The 20,855-nt window shown below is 41.5% G+C and overlaps 1 protein-coding gene across 1 annotated transcript in view; it reads left to right on the top strand.

Annotated features, from left to right (window-relative positions):
- Positions 1 to 20,855, top strand: part of Bmper (BMP-binding endothelial regulator) — a 262,140-nt gene that overhangs the window by 65,067 nt on the left and 176,218 nt on the right. Inside the window, exons 4-6 of the mRNA NM_028472.2 lie at positions 5,263 to 5,345; positions 9,064 to 9,154; positions 12,798 to 12,880. Of these exons, the coding sequence (NP_082748.1) occupies positions 5,263 to 5,345; positions 9,064 to 9,154; positions 12,798 to 12,880 (257 nt within the window). The remainder of the gene's footprint in view (positions 1 to 5,262; positions 5,346 to 9,063; positions 9,155 to 12,797; positions 12,881 to 20,855) is intronic.

Genomic DNA, 20,855 nt, shown 5'->3' on the forward strand with positions numbered 1-20,855 from the left:
CTTTGGAGTTTCATTAGGTCCCATTTGTCAATTCTCGATCTTACAGCACAAGCCATTGCTGTTCTGTTCAGGAATTTTTCCCCTGTGCCCATATCTTCAAGGCTTTTCCCCACTTTCTCCTCTATAAGTTTCAGTGTCTCTGGTTTTATGTGAAGTTCTTTGATCCATTTAGATTGGACCTTAGTACAAGGAGATAAGTATGGATTGATTCGCATTCTTCTACATGATAACAACCAGTTGTGCCAGCACCAATTGTTGAAAATGCTGTCTTTCTTCCACTGGATGGTTTTAGCTCCCTTGTCGAAGATCAAGTGACCATAGGTGTGTGGGTTCATTTCTGGGTCTTCAATTCTATTCCATTGGTCTACTTGTCTGTCTCTATACCAGTACCATGCAGTTTTTACCACAATTGCTCTGTAGTAAAGCTTTAGGTCAGGCATGGTGATTCCACCAGAGGTTCTTTTATCCTTGAGAAGAGTTTTTGCTATCCTAGGTTTTTTGTTATTCCAGATGAATTTGCAAATTGCTCCTTCTAATTCGTTGAAGAATTGAGTTGGAATTTTGATGGGGATTGCATTGAATCTGTAGATTGCTTTTGGCAAGATAGCCATTTTTACAATGTTGATCCTGCCAATCCATGAGCATGGGAGATCTTTCCATCTTCTGAGATCTTCTTTAATTTCTTTCTTCAGAGACTTGAAGTTTTTATCATACAGATCTTTCACTTCCTTAGTTAGAGTCACGCCAAGATATTTTATATTATTTGTGACTATTGAGAAGGGTGTTGTTTCCCTAATTTCTTTCTCAGCCTGTTTATTCTTTGTATAGAGAAAGGCCATTGACTTGTTTGAGTTTATTTTATATCCAGCTACTTCACCGAAGCTGTTTATCAGGTTTAGGAGTTCTCTGGTAGAATTTTTAGGGTCACTTATATATACTATCATATCATCTGCAAAAAGTGATATTTTGACTTCTTTTTTTCCAATTTGTATCCCCTTGATCTCCTTTTGTTGTCGAATTGCTCTGGCTAATACTTCAAGTACTATGTTGAAAAGGTAGGGAGAAAGTGGGCAGCCTTGTCTAGTCCCTGATTTTAGTGGGACTGCTTCCAGCTTCTCTCCATTTACTTTGATGTTGGCTACTGGTTTGCTGTATATTGCTTTTATCATGTTTAGGTATGGGCCTTGAATTCCTGATCTTTCCAAAACTTTTATCATGAATGGGTGTTGGATCTTGTCAAATGCTTTTTCTGCATCTAACGAGATGATCATGTGGTTTTTGTCTTTGAGTTTGTTTATATAATGGATTACATTGATGGATTTTCGTATATTAAACCATCCCTGCATCCCTGGAATAAAACCTACTTGGTCAGGATGGATGATTGCTTTAATGTGTTCTTGGATTCGGTTAGCAAGAATTTTATTGAGGATTTTTGCATCGATATTCATAAGAGAAATTGGTCTGAAGTTCTCTATCTTTGTTGGGTCTTTCTGTAGTTTAGGTATCAGAGTAATAGTGGCTTCATAAAATGAGTTGGGTAGAGTACCTTCTACTTCTATTTTGTGAAATAGTTTGTGCAGAACTGGAATTAGATCTTCTTTGAAGGTCTGATAGAACTCTGCACTAAACCCGTCTGGTCCTGGGCTTTTTTTGGTTGGGAGACTATTAATAACTGCTTCTATTTCTTTAGGTGATATGGGACTGTTTAGATGGTCAACTTGATCCTGATTCAACTTTGGTACCTGGTATCTGTCCAGAAATTTGTCCATTTCGTCCAGGTTTTCCAGTTTTGTTGAGTATAGCCTTTTGTAGAAGGATCTGATGGTGTTTTGGATTTCTTCAGGATCTGTTGTTATGTCTCCCTTTTCATTTCTGATTTTGTTAATTAGGATTTTGTCCCTGTGCCCTTTAGTGAGTCTAGCTAAGGTTTATCTATCTTGTTGATTTTCTCAAAGAACCACCTCCTCGTTTGGTTAATTCTTTGAATAGTTCTTGTTTCCACTTGGTTGATTTCACCCCTGAGTTTGATTATTTCCTGCCGTCTACTCCTCTTGGGTGAATTTGCTTCCTTTTTTTCTAGGGCTTTTAGTTGTGTTGTCAAGCTGCTAGTATGTGCTCTCTCCCGTTTCTTCTTGGAGGCACTCAGAGCTATGAGTTTCCCTCTTAGAAATGCTTTCATTGTGTCCCATAGGTTTGGGTACGTTGTGGCTTCATTTTCATTAAACTCTAAAAAGTCTTTAATTTCTTTCTTTATTCCTTCCTTGACCAAGGTATCATTGAGAAGAGTGTTGTTCAGTTTCCATGTGAATGTTGGCTTTCCATTATTTATGTTGTTATTGAAGATCAGTCTTAGGCCATGGTGGTCTGATAGGATACATGGGACAATTTCAATATTTTTGTATCTATTGAGGCCTGTTTTGTGACCAATTATATGGTCAATTTTGGAGAAGGTCCCGTGAGGTGCTGAGAAGAAGGTATATCCTTTTGTTTTAGGATAAAATGTTCTGTAGATATCTGTCAGGTCCATTTGTTTCATAACTTCTGTTAGTTTCACTGTGTCCCTGTTTAGTTTCTGTTTCCACGATCTGTCCATTGAAGAAAGTGGTGTGTTGAAATCTCCCACTATTATTGTGTGAGGTGCAATGTGTGCTTTGAGCTTTACTAAAGTGTCTTTAATGAATGTGGCTGCCCTTGCATTTGGAGCGTAGATATTCAGAATTGAGAGTTCCTCTTGGAGGATTTTACCTTTGATGAGTATGAAGTGTCCCTCCTTGTCTTTTTTGATAACTTTGGGTTGGAAGTCAATTTTATCTGATATTAAAATGGCTACTCCAGCTTGTTTCTTCAGTCCATTTGCTTGGAAAATTGTTTTCCAGCCTTTCACTCTGAGGTAGTGTCTGTCTTTTTCCCTGAGATGGGTTTCCTGTAGGCAGCAGAATGTTGGGTCCTGTTTGTGTAGCCAGTCTGTTAGTCTATGTCTTTTTATTGGGGAATTGAGTCCATTGATATTAAGAGATATTAAGGAAAAGTAATTGTTGCTTTCTTTTATTTTTGTTGTTAGAGTTGGCATTCTGTTCTTGTGGCTGTCTTCTTTTTGGTTTGTTGAGTGATTATTTTCTTGCTTGTTCTAGGGCATGATTTCCGTCCTTGTATTGCTTCTTTTCTGTTATTATCCTTTGAAGGGCTGGATTCGTGGAAAGATATTGTGTGAATTTGGTTTTGTCGTGGAATACTTTGGTTTCTCCATCTATGGTAATTGAGAGTTTGGCTGGGTATAGTAGCCTGGGCTGGCATTTGTGTTCTCTTAGTGTCTGTATAACATCTGTCCAGGCTCTTCTGGCTTTCATAGTCTCTGGTGAAAAGTCTGGTGTAATTCTGATAGGCCTTCCTTTATATGTTACTTGACCTTTCTCCCTTACTGCTTTTAATATTCTATCTTTATTTAGTGCATTTGTTGTTCTGATTATTATGTGTCGGGAGGAATTTCTTCTCTGGTCCAGTCTATTTGGAGTTCTGTAGGCTTCTTGTATGATCATGGGCATCTCTTTCTTTATGTTTGGGAAGTTTTCTTCTATTATTTTGTTGAAGATATTAGCTGGCCCTTTAAGTTGAAAATCTTCATTTTCATCAATTCCTATTATCCGTAGGTTTGGTCTTCTCATTGTGTCCTGGATTACCTGGATGTTTTGAGTTAGGATCCTTTTGCATTTTGTATTTTCTTTGACTGTTGTGTCGATGTTCTCTATGGAATCTTCTGCACCTGAGATTCTCTCTTCCATTTCTTGTATTCTGTTGCTGATGCTCGCATCTATGGTTCCAGATCTCTTTCCTAGGGTTTCTATCTCCAGCGTTGCCTCGCTTTGGGTTTTCATTATTGTGTCTACTTCCCTTTTTAGTTCTAGTATGGTTTTGTTCATTTCCATTACCTGTTTGGATGTGTTTTCCTGTTTTTCTTTAATGATTTCTACCTGTTTGGCTGTGTTTTCCTGCTTTTCTTTAAGGGCCTGTAACTCTTTAGCAGTGCTCTCCTGTAATTCTTTAAGTGACTTATGAAAGTCCTTCTTGATGTCCTCTAGCATCATCATGAGAAATGTTTTTAAATCTGGGTCTAGATTTTCAGTTGTGTTGGGGTGCCCAGGACTAGGTGGGGTGGGAGTGCTGCGTTCTGATGATGGTGAGTGGTCTTGATTTCTGTTAGTAGGATTCTTACGTTTGCCTTTCGCCATCTGGTAATCTCTGAAGCTAGCTGTTTTAGTTGTCACTGTTAAGAGCTTGTTCTTCAGGTGACTCTGTTAGCCTCTAAAAGCAGACCTGGAGGGTAGCACTCTCCTTAGTTTCAGTGGGCAGAGTATTCTCTGCAGGCAAGCTCTCTTCTTGCAGGGAAGGTACCCAGATATCTGGTGTTCGAACCAGACTCCTGGCAGAAGTTGTGTTCCACTCACTAGAGGTCTTAGGATCCCGTGTGCCATATTAAACTTTTAATGGTGCTTTAAAAATATTATGATATGATTTAATATCTTAAAATCTGTCTTCAAGTAAAAATATGTTCTTTTCTCACAAAAATTTTAATGTCCATTTTTTACCAGTGATGTACAGCCATGGAAGGTGGTTTTGTGTTGCAGGGTGTGGGCTCCAGTTTTACCCAGGCTGGTTCATAGTTATCTGTTACTTAACATCTCTCTCTGATCCTTAGTTATGAGTCCTGGGCAGGTCATTAAGGCCGCATGCCTGCAGCTCACTTCAGTTGGTGGGGATGGGAGTCAGCCGAGGGTGTGAATGATTAAATGTGAGATGTTCCTGAAAGCCCTTTGTAAACAGTGCCTGCAAAGGGTACTGCCTCAGCGGCTCTGTGCTTCCGCCTGTCCCAGAAGCTGTCCGGTTCTCTGGCGCACCCTCTAACCTGTTCAGACTAATTTCCTAGGTCCCGCGGAGTCCCGGAACCCAGGTGGCGACCGCTGCTGCTGAGGCTGAGATGGATTTTCTCCTCTTTCTTTTCATTGTTTTAAAATACGTTAATCTCATCTTTGATTAACCATAAACAAAGGGATAGTTTTATATATTTTGGCCAAGAGAGTTGAACATGGTTTTCTATTTGAAAATATAATCTGCAAGGTTAATGCGATTGTGCTGCCTAGCAGATACATTTATTGTGGGAAAGAAAACGTTGCCAAGGGGCTAGCCTTGGCTTACACAACACATTTAACTTCTGTTTGAAAGACAGAGGAGCCACATTAATTCTTGGCTTTTCCTCTTCCTGTTTAGGTTGTACCCATGAAGGAAGAACCTACAACAGTTCCTTCAAGTGGCAAACCCCGGCTGAGCCATGTGTCCTTCGGCAGTGCCAGGTAAAATCCGACTACTTTAGTCTTCCCCAGTTGCTACTTTCAGACAAAAGAGAGTGAAATCTCCTAAGAGATTGGGAAGAGAGAAGGGAACAACTGTATCCTTGTATGTTTCTGCTGTGACATTAGCCAGAAGCAGACAGGTGCAGAGTAGGTATTGAACAGGATGTATTTCTAGAAACGCCCACTAACCAAGCAAGGCTTGGAAAGTGCCAGGAAGGTGTCTATGTCCTCAGGCAGAGCATTTCTTCCTGTGAAATCAGCTTGGAGCAAAACAGTGGTTCTTGTTAGCTCAGTGGTTCTCAACTTCCCTATGCTGTGGTTCTTAATATAGTTCCTCATGTTGTGGTGACCCCCCAACTGTAACATTATTTTCCTAACTGTAATTTTGCAAGTGTTATGATTCTTAATGTAAGCATTGGTATTTTGTGATGATCCGAGGCAATCCCTGTGAAACAGTTGTTTGGGATTGTGGCGTACAGGTTGAGAACCACTGTAATAGCTACTTTAAGATGACATACATTTTCCTTCTTGTTTTCAAAAAGGTTTTAGGTGGGAGCCAAGCTGAAAACTATATTCAGATTAAGTAATCAATGCGTAGATGAATGATTTCAGCTTGACCAGTTGAAGAGCCATAGATTCAGCAGCTGTGGAGTCTTCTCTTGTTAACTGTTGTTCAATTACCAAGGAACAGTTGCTCCACATGGCTCTAATCCCATGGCATTAAAGGTCTTCAGACAAACCAAAGAGAAAATGAACAGCCTAAATTTTCTAATTGTATAGAAATACAGAATCAAGAAATAAGAGCCAGCAGCTGATGTAACTCAGAGGTAAATGGGTCTGTGCTCATGCAAGTCTTGTGACCTGAGTTCAATTCTCAGAACCTATAGGAAGACAGAAGAGAACGGACTCCAGATTGTCCTCTAGCCTCCACATTTGTACATAGCATTCACATCCCCACACATGTTATGTCACACACACATATGCACCGTAAGTTTAAAAATACTGTTAAAAATGTGCTTAAATAATGGTGGAATATTCTTCCACTCTCTGGAGTTCTTCCTTACTTTTCCTGAATAAATTCATATTTCTTCTGCTCAAATGTGCTGTTTATCTAATTTTAAATAAGTTCATAATTATATTTGTATGGAAAAGTGCTGTTAAGTTACTTTATTCCAAACCCCCATTTCTCCCTCTTGGTGTATGTGTTTGCAGTCAAAGGAGACTGGCTGTTCCTCTCAGATCTTATCTCAGAGATGTTGACATTTTGCTTCTGAATGCTACATTTTATGAAGTCATGTATGGTTTTATTATACTGTAGGTTTTATTATAACTAGGCATTTTCAATCATTAGACTTCCAGTTATTTATTTCATTTTTGGCTTCTTTGTGTAGTAAACTATTTATGAAATAAGCAGAAGGTGAAAAAAATGATATAAATTAGACCAACCAATGTAAAGTTTACTTTTGATGGTAGACTTAATCAGACTTGAGGTACAGACAGGAGCAATGAGTTTTAATAACAACATCAAAATCCATAGTCCTGCCAAAATTTTCAGCTCCATCTTGCCCCTTGGTCAATGATATTTCCAGTCCTTTTAGGGGGGGGGTCTGGAAGTCTCAGTTACAATGTTTGTTAAGCCAATAATGCATGCTGAGAAGTCCTGAATAACATTGTGCACAGCAGTGCTGAAGTCTTATAGAGACAATGTTACTGCCTTGAATGAGTGAAGAGAGACATTACATTAAATGGAAGCCTCTATACTGGGGGTATTTCCTTTCAAGGAGAGTACACTCTACTGCCGATCAATGGAACCCAGGGGGGATGGATGAGCACATCATTATCAGAAGTGGGGAGATGCTGGAGTGTGGAATGCTACAGAGGATTAGGAAAGGTGTGTTCCCTACCAAAGATGCACCACACCTTTCATGCCTTCTCTTCACTTACAGCCCATGATGTCCTTTCATTCAACAAGCAGGAAAGCAAGTCTCTGGGATGCACTCCCAGCAGTTCTCTTTCTGCTCCCACCTCCTACTTCCTTCCTTAGGGAAGGAGGTCTAGAGGGATGCAGGCAAGGGCCTTTCCTGTTCCATAGGCACTTTGTGTTGCTGTGAAGTAAGCACAATGATAGTCTCTCTCTCCAAGGCACAAAATCAGTGACAGAGGAGCCCGTTCACTCTGGACACCTCTGTATAAAGAGAATGGAGCTATTAGGGAGGTGGTAAGCAAGGAAAGACTCATTAGCATGCTTCTAGCAGACGCTGGCATGCAGTAGGTACAGCTAGGTGCCAGACGGGTGACAACAAGTCTGATAATCTGGTCTCTTTCCATTTGCGTAGAATTCTACGTATTTTCTTACAGTCTGTGCCAAGGGAGTTCTAATGATGAAAATTCTACATTTTTTACCCACTTCTGATTTCTTAACTAGGAGAGAAAAATCTGGAGATCACGATGAGAAATTCCTGCTGAGAATTCCCCTGAGGCCTCCGTTTGGGTGGCCGATACTGAAGGAGAATTGAGCTTACCTCACCGCCTTGCTTCAGCTGTAGAAGTAGAGAGTACAGTTTCAAATATTTATTGCTGGTATTTGAGCATCCCTTGCCCCAAATGTGATAAATGCTGTAATAAATTCTAGTAGTGGCATCCTCAAGCCAGGCATGATATGAAAACATTTAGAGTAAAATGTCCCCTGTGTATGTGTGGCAGACACATGGAAGAAAATAGCTTTGTTATGAGATCATATCTATGTTCAGCCTGGGCTACTCTCCATACAGACCCAAATCAAACTCCCGAGAATATGAATTCTTTTAGAAAAAGTGGGTGGGAATTATAGAGGAAACTCAACAAAGACTGATCTTGAAATTTAATTTCACAAAATGCTTTGCTTGAAACTTGTCATGGTGATGCCCCCTGTGACCCCAGCACTCAGGAGGTGGAGGCAGGAGGGCCAGAAGTTCAAGGTCATCCACTGTCAGTTCAAGACAAGCTTGGACTACCCGAGATCCCGTTTCAAAAAAACAAAACGAAAAACAAAAAACAAACAAACAAGTGGTCAACCCCCCAAATCTTCCATTGTCATTTAGTTACTGAGATCAGTTTGGTATTGACTCTCCTGATTTCATCATTTGAACCTATGCCAATCTGTTTTGACACACTCAAATATGAACTTAGGAATAATTTTCTCTAATCTCTTCATTTACTGATGGAGGAGACTGAGTCCCAGGTTCTACTTGCGTCCAAGTGGCACTTGTAAGGCTGTAGAACTGGTGACTGTTTCCCTAGAAGGTTGGAAGAATTTTTCACAAGTGTCGGCGTTCTGATCCTCCTCTGTGCTTGTAGTTAATGGCTAAGAGTTGTCGTAACCATGTTAGAAAATACAGCCATTAAGGACAACTTAAAACAGGTACGAACACCCATCTGGGACTGTGAGATGCTCACAGTCAGCAAGGAGATCCTTCGAAACAAATTTAAAGGAAAAAAAGCCACAGGACCAAAGCCAGCTGCATGACGGGATAAATAACAGGTGGACAGGACGTGTAAATCGAGGTCCAAAGCATCCCCTCGGATGAGTTGGATCTTTTTTCATTTGCATCTTCATTTCCAGGTCCAACAGCCAACCTTGCACTTTGGGGATTTGGACTTGTCCCATTTCCTATTTCCCTGGAGAAGTAACTCAAGTGATAATTCTGGGCTGACTTACTTGTGACATTCTGTTTTCCAGGAGGGTGTGGTGACAGAGTCTGAGGTGCGCTGTGTTGTTCATTGTAAAAATCCCGCAGAGCATCAAGGAGCCTGCTGCCCTACCTGCCCAGGTAATGACCAAGAAAGGGAAGCTGATTAGCTTCCTGGTGCAGCACAGTGCTGTTGTTGTTGCTGTGTTCTATCAGGAATACATCATTTCTCTCTCCTATCCAGACTGAACTTTACATCCGTACACTGTAATGAGCTTGGAGAGGGAGCTCCTTTGAGTAGCAATAGCTGTTGGGCTCTTGTGTGCCTAGCACTTAAAGGAACTATATGCTGTAGGTCTTGGCTTGTGGAATCCCCAAGCTCAGAGGCCTGCTTTCCTCTCTAAGCCACAGGTAATGCTTATTTTGGAAGGAAGGACTATGGCTTTCCTTGTGATCAGCATTTTTTTTTTTTAAACTTCTTCTTACTGCAATACCTCCTCAGCCAGAGTGTGTCGCGATGATGAGGTGACCAGATGTTTTTTTAAAGTGGAGAGCTGTGTCCCACATGACTTTAGTTTGGAGTTTTGTTGGTTTCAGTTTTCAGCGTGGTTTAACAAGCTGGGCCTGCTGTCCTTCTCCTGAGTGGATGGCAGAGGAAGCCTTTTCTAGTGGTGGGAAGGCTCCTGTGTCTTCTTTCTCTCTCTCTGGAGAGCCTGAGGATTTTGAGGTGAGAGATGTTTTTCCTGATCCTTTAAGCCTGCGGCTGATAGTCTTAGACAGGTGTTTTGTGTTTTCTTTGAGCCTTTTCCTCACTGGAGATGTTACTCACGACTACCATTCTCTACTTTGTGAGGTAGCATGCAAAGGACCGGCTACTCTTTGAACCTTCCCATGAGGTAGCAGAAGCCCCTTGGGGGATGTTCCGCAGAGATCGTCCTTCTTCTACACATCAGTTCCATTGAAACCCACAGACAGTTTCCCCTGTGTCTGGTTTTCTTTGAGTTCTGAGAGGCCTTAGCTTCAGCTTTCTTTTATTCCAAAGTTCCTATAAAGCTGCCATTTCCTCAGTCTACACCTGTGGGGGAAACAACACTGGTTAGAAGTGAACCAATTCCATAAGCTAACTGCTTCGAATTGATCAGCAGTTTGTTTGAATACTTTTCTTTCTCAGAGTGCTAGATGATTTGAACTGTGCTAGCATGTCCTTTGACACCTATAGGAGCTTTATTAAATCAAATTGTCAGCTCTTCAGACTGGACCTGGAAAACTAAATGTTAATGCCTAGGCTGCACCTGTTTGTTTTTTTTTGTTTTTTTATCTTCAAGGCAGTGGCAGGGATAGGCTAGTGGTTAGGCCCAAATAATTTCTATATGTAGTCAAGTTCGAGATTGCTAATAGGATAGATATTTTTTACTATGTAGATTTAAACCTTATAATTACTTTAAAAATATTATTTAGTTCTTTTTAGTAGCTAGCAATGAAGAATTAATTCCGGGCCCCCCTCAGTCACAGGAGCCCTCAAGGAGCTATGTAATGTGAGGGTAATATGAAGGGAGCTTTAAAACTCAACACCTTTCACTGCATCTCACACCCTGTCACTCTGGAGACAGTTCTGTGTTCTGCTGCCTTTAAAACATAGGCATGTGGTCCGTGGGGCTTGCTTCTGTCACTGGCTTTTCTAGTTCAGTTCCCAGGAAGGAGAGAACTGCACTCCATCCTTGTACACATTGCAGGGTTAAGTCTTTACAACCATCCAAGGGTACACAAAGTGTCTGCAGAACTACAGAAATCTGGCCCCACGACTGTGTCTTACCAAGGCCCATAGTGACCAAGCAACACAGATGGAGCTGGGATCAGATTTCTTCTCATTCTTAGCCATCAGATCACACTGCCTACCCCATCAGTTCCAGGAGAAGTGTTCTATTTAGGTTCTGGAAGGCAAATATTTAAATACGAGCATGCCAGTGCCACACACTAGCAATAACTGAGCAGGCTGTGAGCCCCCGGGGATGAGATTGCTCTCAGCTCTACTCCTTCCCCTGAATTCCAACAGCCATGTTGGGATGCAAATTTAGAAGGTGCCCTCTCCAGTATGTCTCATCTTTTGTTTTGGAGTGAAGCCTCAGCTGGTTCTAGATAGGGATAGTCAGGGAAAGCCTTAGGGTATTTACCCTGGTAACTCAGAAGGACTGGCATCTGCCATTGATCACACTGGCATTCTGCATAATGACAAACATGTGAGCAGTTTCCTCCTGAAATGAATTTCAGGGCATTCTTGGTTGTCTGCTCCTTCACTGTAGTCTCTGCGTATTGCTCAAGGATGGTGGGCGTGATGGAAGTCGAGTTTTCATTTTAAATTCTGTTGTTTAAGTTGTCAAATATAGATTGTTGTGGCAAGCCATATGACAGTCAGAGGTGTAAACATGGGGAAAGATTGAAGACACTTTGTTGGAAGTGCTCTTTGGGGAATAGACTATTAAGCATCTGTCATTATGAACAATGCTGAGACACAGCAACTGGGAAGGCCATGCTACCAAGATTTTCAACATCGTCTGAACAGCAAGGAGACAGCTGATTGCTAGCTACGGCTATAGCTATAAAAAGTTTTTGTGCCTGGGTCATCATTTGAATTTCTTTAGTTGGCTATCATATTTTGGATTCAGGGCTTTATCATCATGTATTTCTGTTGAGCAAAGAGTGACAGTTACCTAAGATTTATAGGACCAGGAGCCAATCAGGGAAGACCAGGAACCTTCTTCTTCCTTAGGAGCTGGTTGCTTTAAGCATCTGGTGGTTTCTTCTGGAATTGTCTTGAACTCCTCTGTCCTTCACACAAGTCTACCCATATTTCTAATGTTGTCTACTGTGTAGGGTGTGACCTCAGTATCCTGCCTTTCTGAGGACAGTCTTGAGGGAAGTGGTTTTGCCATTCACTGACACAGTTGCTTGCCAGCCTGTGTCTCGGGTCATTTAGAGTGTTTCCCTGAGTACTTTTTGAATAGGAAACACTTCCTGGAAATGAGAGCTTTTATGAGATAAACTTGTCAGGCACTAGAGCCCATTAACACACACACACACACACACACACACACACACACACACACACACACACAGTGGAACAGAAAGCCGTAGGGCACATCCTGTCTTATCCCTGACCATTTTTGCCTTTGAACATGACCCTATATATAGGCATCAGGTGTGTCAGAATTGAATTCATGTTCCAATTCAGAGGCACCTGCTATGATTTTAATTATCTGTGGGACAAGGGACGGAGCTTCTTTTCTGCAGTATTGGAAGGTGATGTGGGAACCGAGGGCATGCTGGGCCAGGAACAGGCTGTGTTATTCCTGGTACTCAAGTGGCCGCCCACAGAGGCATCTGTTCTTTCTCATCTCAACCTTCTCTCCCTTGGCCTTGCTATGGTCTCTTTTGACCTCTTCTGACCTCTCTGGAGTTGGTCCCCCTGGCTGTGGTCAGCGCCATCCCGCTGCGGTTCCAAATCTCACTGCGTGATTCACCATCGCACATCTGTGGTCCATGGGCTGACTCAAGTTCCACAGTCATTTGTTTTCTATCATCTTCAGGGTTTCTGGACCTGTGCCAACATGCCAATCACCTGGACTGTATCATTTTTCCCTATTTAATTCTGCATGATATTGTAATCAAAGAGGATTTATACTGGGGAGAGGTAGAGAGTACAGGTAGAAGATGGTAATCAGAGGGTAGAATGACCTTGCCAAACTGAACGAATTCTGTTGTTCTAATTCCAAGCTCTGTTTTCCAGGCTGTGTGTTTGAAGGTGTGCAATACCGGGAAGGAGAAGAATTTCAGCCAGAAGGAAACAAATGTATTACATGCTCCTGCGTTGTAAGTACTGCCAGGGCGTTGCTAGGGGATCCTTAGGTTTAGCTGCTTCTAGCATCTACTGAGAGGAACCTCATCTTTCCACTCTCCCTCATTAGGCTCTTAAGATGCAGAGCCAAAGGAAAACCCACTCTATGTAAGGCAAGCTTCGCTGCTTTGTTGATGTTGACTCCTGGGCTGGGGTCCTGTGCTATGTAATGTATTGGTTTGCAGGCATTCCTTCCAGTGTTCAGTAGCACCCTGGTCTTGACTTATAGGTTTCCAACTGTATAACTATCATTGTCTGCAGAACTTCCCCCGTGCCCTCTAGAGAAAAACTGGCTTTTCATTAAGACCCACTGTCCCCTCAAGTGGAGGAGCTGATCTTCCACCCCCATTTGGGGGAAGACTCTTGGTCTTCTGTTTCATGGAGCAGAGGTACTTCGTGTTGGGATAGCTTTCAATTCTGTGCAGCCCAGGGAGAGCGGAAGATGCAAACAATTAGTCTCAATGTGCCCTGTGGGATGGGGTGAGGTCTGGACACCTATGATTGTATGGCCTTGGCAGGTGGAAATTGCCTATAAATACCACATTCAGGCAGAGTAGAGATTAATGAGACTCCCAGAGACCCATCTTTCCACCATGCTTAGAAGTGAGAAAAGAGTTAGACCTTCTCTATGATTTTACAGGGCGTTTTAAAATGAATGTATTTTAAATCCGAAGTAAAACCAGTGGTGATTGAGGTGATGGGGAGAGAGGGGTTCAGCAGTTAGTGGAGCTATGTTCTCTAGAGTAGGAGTTGATATAGTACACACTAAGAAATAAAGAACACACACTTCTCAGGTCACTTGTGATGATGCAGATACATCTTAGGATATTAAGGAGAAGTTCACGAGGGACTCCAGCATCCTATGCTTTCCAAGCAGGGGCACGTGAAGCTCTGGGACTCACGGCTTTTCCTGAGTCTTTTTCTACTAGGTTCCTTCCTGCGGAAAACACTCACTCAGCTTCAGGTCCAGATGACAGTAAACATGACCAGGCTCTGTCATATGATGGTACTTGTATGAAGGGGGAAGAAAGGAAGAGAAGGAGGAGCCAGAGAAGAAGAGGGATACATATGCATATATCCAGATATAAAAAACAACGCAGGATATATACAGTATACTGCAGACACACTTCCTAATCAGAACAAGCATAAGCATCTATATTTCCACAAAGCTTCTACTTCCATCTTACTATTAGTAGTTAGTTTTGTCTTACTTTTTTATGTTAGTGATTTCTACTTTTTGTTTAAAATTAGCCATTTATAGTTTCCTTTCTTCCATGTTAGAATATATAATATTTTTTTTTCAATGACAATCTTTTGGAAGTAGTTTGAGAAAAAAAAAAGCAGATTTCAATAGGAAATTGTAAATGTATGCATCAAGAAATTGTCTGCTAAAGGTGTGCCAAAGTCAGGCAGCCAGCCCTCTATGGAGAAGAAACTTGGCAGGTGCTAAGAAGGAGGACAGATCCCTGTCATTTCACCAGTGATGTCAGAAGTTTCCAGAACTGGGGCTGGAAATGAAGTTATGTGTGTAGGGGTTACAGACTGAGACATGTGGATTTTTGTGTGCTTTTAAATTCAGTATGTGCGGAGTGAAGCACACTTGAGGCCAAGTTCAGGCCCCTGGAAGTCCTGCTTTCATTTCCAGTGGAGAAAAGTAAAAATCTAAAGATGTTTGTCCAAGCTTTCTTGCTCAGATGCTTCTCCCCAGACCTGTCGTCTGTGTCCCTTCTTGATGTTAGTCCAGTCTCCTGTGCACCCACAGTCCTTGGTAACTACTGGCTTTGGTTATGTTCCTCATTGCCGGTCTTTAGACCATTAGAATAAATGGGAAAGAGGATGGACTCACCCTTGAGGACAGCATGTGTGGTGGACTAGGATATGGGATATGCTCATGGCAGATTTTCTTTTTCATGAATACAAAAGTTTAAGGTATGAACTTTAGTTCTGGTAGTTCATTATTAAAATGGCTTGGCCGTAAAATACTCTCCCCCTTTGCTATCTTTTGATGTAGTTTACTTTAAAAAAAAAAAAAAAAAAGACGAAGTGATCTCTGGGCAGCTAATGGACCTATCTTGAGTGTGGAGGCCATGGGGATGTTTGCTGGTAGTGTAATGTTCCAAACTCGTGATCTGACTCTGTGGCTTACCACGCTTATCCAGCGGCTGGTTTGGGGGTTTAGATGTGTCAGACATACAAAGGTGCGAGGTGACCTCTTCCTGAGTGAGAGTGTGGAAATGAACGGTTTTAACCAGCACCAGTGAGACACTGAGCACTTGACTGAGACGTTCTAGGGGAAAGGTGCATGAGAGAGGAGGTGGAAGTTGGGGATGGTGAGGGTTCATGGAGGGGCATTCAAAGTCTTAGTCTGTGGGCTTCCCCTACAGAGAAGGAGCGTACATTTTAACAAAAAGTGCTAGTGCTGCATAAAGAGCCATGCAAGCACACACATAGTGCCATCTTTCTCTCGGGATCTCTTAGAGATTTGTTCAGATCTCCTATAAATGCGCAAATCAGATGTTTAAGTTCTTTATCTAAATTTGTGAAAGTGCATAGCAATCACATATAACACACATTTCCTTGAGATAATCATTAGATTACTTAGAAGACAAAACAATATAAATGATGTGTAAATTTTATTATGCCATAGTCTAATAATTTAAGTATTAAATTCTTTTATTTGGGGACTCATGACAAAACCATCTAATGTGGTCAGTATAGACAGTTTCCCAAACATCCTTGGATCTGCTGGTGGCTGGGTCCACAGTTGTGTCTTCCATGGATGTGGAGGGACAACTGTATTTATGTAAATACATATTTGTGTGCACATAGTCTATATTTATCAGTCTGCTTGTTTATATAGAGATACACACATGCATATACATATATACGCAAATGTATACAAGTATGACTATAAACACTAATATGCAAATACATTTAATATCTATGTTTGGATTTCCCTAGAAACAAATCCTGAAGCAAACAACTTAATTCAGGTCGTTTATGAGTTTATGTGGGAGATGGGGTAAGGAAGGATGATAAAAGTCCAGGTATGGGCACACTGTCAAGTTCTAGGACCTGGAGAGTGCCACATCCCCTGAATATGTGCTTAGCATTAGTCTTCACTGTGGTAGTGTTAGGAAGTGGGTACTCGACGAATCTGTTAGATGATGAGGGGTCTGCTCTTATGGGTGGATTTGTAAGTAGGCAGGAGGGAGAATTCTGATCTCTCTCTCTCTCTTTCTCTCTCTCTCTCTCTCTCTCTCTCTCTCTCTCTTTCTCTCTCTGTTTTTTCTCTCTCTCTGTTTTTTTCTCTATGCTCTGACTGATGGCTGCTCGCAGTGCTCCTTCTTTCCAGTAAAACATTGTCATTGCTGTGTGGCTTGCATGTGAAGCCCGGTCCCTCTCTTTACACTCTCCAATTTTATTTTTCTCCAAATCTGTGTAGCTGTGTTTTTGTGATGTGGTGACAGAGGCGGACCACCAGAAAGGCGCTTCATCTGACTGAGATGGATGCCTTAGTTAATGAAACAAATGCTTTGCATATGACTTTATATCCTGGTTCAGTCAGGACAGTATGCATGGCATTCCAGACAGCTGAGAACACGCTAGCCTTTGATGGTATCTGGAGAGGACTTCACAACCCTTTACTCCTACCCATTCCAGAAGCCAAGAGTCTAACATTTTTAGGTGTGAATATCATCATGACTCACTTAGAAAATTCAGGGCTTTATCATCATCCATTAAACAATATCAGCCCCATTTACACTCTATAAATAAGAGCCAAAAGGATTGCAACCAGAGTCCCAATACCAATCAGGGGAGTGATGATTTGCATTCCCTTAGCTGTACCATACATTGGTCTGGGTCATATTAGGGCATGTTTCTTATAAGATGTGTTTGATATAAGAACTGTGTTAGTTTTAAAACACAGAAATGATTGTTTCCTGAGTCGGAAGCATGTTGAACATTCGTTAAAGCATAAACTTCCTTTGGTTTGAACTTGAGGTTCTATTCGTGTCTGTTTGTCTATCTATCTATCTATCTATCTATCTATCTATCTATCTATCTATCTATCTATCTATGTATCATTCACTTATCATCCTTATCTATCATCTATTTATCAATCAGCAGTCATCCATGTACCTATGTATCTATGTATCTTCCTATCAGTTGCATATTTATATGTCTATCCATGCATCTACATATCTCTGTGTCTGTCTGTTTATCCTGCCTATCTAACACACAGTTGCTTAGTCAGATGTCCAGGAAATGTGGCAGCTGTCACAGGCATTTCTCTAAAATCTATCTTCAAAAAAATTGTATGACTGAAAGTGAAGGTGCCAATGGGATATGTTTATGTTCTCTCTCTCTCATTTTTATTATTATTTTTTAACAATCTGTTTTAGGAGCTCTATAGGTTCAGGGTTCTTGGAAATTACTGATAAGAGGAGGTAGGCCCACAGTGTTGTAGGACACTCTTAGAAAAGTGGTTAAGGCCTCAGTCTGTAAAACCACCCAAATTAACTGGCCAAGATCAATTGCTTTTGCTGACAAAGGAGTGCTAAATTCAGAACATTTTTACCAATAAACATGGGTTGTTAATGGGCTGTCTGTGATGGAGGAGCTCCGCTTTATTGGCTCTAGCAGCCCTGAGGTCCATAAACACCTTTGCTCTCACTTACCCTTGACATATTGCAAAGCGTGTCTCCCAGGGAGAGTGAAATTCTGAGAATGAAGAAGATGGAGGTCCTGTGGCTTCCCTCCCCTAGCCTGCATTTTTTAAGGATATCCCGTCCTGTGCCCTTGGCCTTTTCCCAACTCTCTCTTTGCTGGCCGTTCTGACCTTTGGCCGGGTTACCCTGCTGCTTCTGCATGTTTGTCAGAAGTGTAGCCTCTTAGTCTTCTTAGGGGCCCATGGAAGCCAAAGCCACAGTCTGAAGGATCAGCAGAGGAGCTACTAGAAGTTTGAGAAACACCAGTCTCCCTTTCCACTGGCTTTCCCTTTGTCCTTTTCTTTTTCACACCATCACCCCCATCTTCAGTGGGCTCCCACTTATTTTGTGTTAGAAACTAGAACAATTCATCTTGAAGGAAGCTTGTTTTGATTCCTTATAAAAACCCAATGCTTCATTCCCCAAACATCAAAATGCTCAGTTATTAGGTCACTTTGATGATGTTTAAAATACATTGTCTTCTTTTTAATTGATAATAATGACTACATTCAAGGGCAAATGATGCAGATCTTGCTTCCCATTTTCTCTGCATTGCCCTCCCCCGCTGCCCTCTGTCTTCTCCTTTGGGTCAGCAGGGAAGAGTGAGAGATGTGGGCTGCTGTGGAGGAGGGCGGGAAAGAAGGCAGATTGTGTCAGCTGCAGCAACACTTAATAAAATGTCTTTGTCAGGCAAGGACATGACTTCCCAGAGGCTGTCATACTTGAGAAGTGCCCTGTAAGCCGCCCCTCCAAATGTCTGCAACTGACCCCTGGTAGCAGAGGTTGTGACAGGAAGTAGCCACCAGTGATAGGGCTGCTCACAGTGACAGATCTTTTAAAAGGGACTCAAAAGCCGTACCCTCAGATTTAACCCTGGAGTGACATTGTTGCTGCTGGGATTGTACAACCACGCCATAGGAAGCAGAGGAAGACATTATCATGTCTGTGGTCACATGATGTCACAGGAGACACAGGTACACCCTTTCAACCATGCTCTTTTTGGGAGTTGAGACCTTCCAGGCCTGAACCCTCTCTATGTCCTTTGTCTTACTTGTGGTAATGAGTACCGTTTTGGCACATTGTAGTCACAGGCTCTCATTATATCTTCCCTGTCCACAGGGAGAAATTTGGCTACATTTGAGCAATAAATTGGAGAATTGAGCAATTATTGAGAGAATTAGATCAATGTGGGCAGTTCATCTGACTTATGTAGGCCAAAAAGCTCACAGCAGTTTTAAAAACTAGTCTAAAACATTGGTGCAATATGTTACAGTGTTTCAATTTCTTCCCATGTCCACCATCACTCTGAGGATGAGAGTGATCTTGGCTTTGAATGGTCAACTAAGCAATAACAAGACAAATTCTTTTTCTTACACAGTTGGCAAACATCTAGCTTCCAGGTTTGGCCTCCAACGTGCTTAGAAAATGACTGGTATTGTGTTTGTGTTAGGCTGGTCTATGAAACTGAATGTGGATGGCCTATGTTACATTGAATGTAAGCAGGTAGGGTGGCACCTGTTTGATAAAGACTGTTTTAAGAGTTTATCAGAATTCTTGGTTTCAAACCACGGGTATATAGTTCTTGTATAGTTGATGTTGGAAAATCTCCAAAATGCAGTGTTTTGAGGTAACACTGGCTTAGCTGTCTACCATGATTATTGATAATTGACCTTGATAAAGACTTAATTATATCTCATAAGGAAGAAGACAAAGGTAGGGTCTGCCCTAAGGTGGATCTTTCAGTGTGAGGACTTGGTTTTGACTGGGTAAATTTTATGGTTATATTAAGTTACATTTGGCAGAAAGCAGCTCAAGGGATGGCTTTCCCTCCATGCATTTAAGAGTTCATCAGCTTAGTTGAGCTATTCTTAGATGATACTTTCAGTATGTTTTTAAAAACAGTGGAGACTTAGACTTTTATCTTTTCAGTGTGAAAAGCTTGAGGATATCTGTCCTATAGTTCAAATCCTGTCTCATGATTTTTCAAGAGGTATTTTCATAGGTGTCTTATTTTTTATAGCTTATAACATTCCTCATTATTGGTGCCTTATATAATTTACAGCATCCTGTGAAGTTATTTTCTACATAGGGAGTTACCATGCCAATAATAATCTGAACATCTAAAACAAAAATTTTCTTGCACAACATTTGAAAATGTGTAGAAAAACATAGTTTGAGAAGAAATCAGCATGTGATTTCTTTGCATAAGAATTGTTGACCCTGATAGCATCTATTGCTACACATGTACTGTGTTCAAGGACCACACAGCACTTGCATGTTTACTTTCACAGTTATCCTACAACCTAAGAGATAGCAGCTCCTCTTTTGATGAAGAAACTGAACTTCTATGAAACTCTGTAGCTTGTCTGAAGTCATCGAGGTCAGAGAATAGAAAAACAGCACGGCTTGGCTTTAAAGCCACCTGCCTTTGCAAGCAGCCAGTGTAGTTTGGAGACATTATCTAAAGCCACTCCTAGACATTTAAAATACCAGTTGACACTATGGAGTGAGCAACAACCAGCAATGTAAAGGAAGAAATGATAGCACTGCAAGCATCCACCAAAGAACCGCAAATCTGATGCAAGAGATATCAACACAATAAAAGTAAATGACACTTCCTCCCTCTAAGTTCACACAACTAAGCAAGTTTAAACTCATACCAGATTTTATCCACAGGCATTCGGCCTGAGCATATGTCACAATGGAGCTGGAGAGGATGAAGAACACATATCTATTAGCCTTGCATCAGCTGGGGAGTGAGGCACTTTGATCTACAATGTTTCTCCTGCCAAATTGCAATGAGTATGCAGGAAAATGTGGTGGTTTCAGGGATGGAGTTACTCTCACTTTCTCTGCTTTCAGAGAGGAATAGAAGCAAACGAGTCTCTGGTGGGGTGCATCAATGACTTGTGGGGCTCTGGGGAGCCCAGACATCTGAGAAGCTCAGCGACCTTCTTAGACAGGGATGAGATGATGTGGCTTCAAAGTCCAGCCCAAGATGAGCCTCTTTTGTCTCCTGAAGATTCCAGGAAAGAAGAATTTTATTAAACAGTTGAACTGTTCAACTAGCCATTCCTTCTTATTTCTGTCTTTTCATTCATCTCTGCATCCAGCCAGTCATATATTAGTTTAACAAGGATGGAGTACCTGCTAATGTTAGGTACAGTGTTAGACGCTGAGAACCATCATCAAGGGGACTTGATTCTCTTTAGGCAGTTACAATATATTGATTTGGATG

Source organism: Mus musculus, chromosome 9 (assembly GCF_000001635.26).
Source record: "Mus musculus strain C57BL/6J chromosome 9, GRCm38.p6 C57BL/6J".
NCBI lineage: Eukaryota > Metazoa > Chordata > Mammalia > Rodentia > Muridae > Mus > Mus musculus.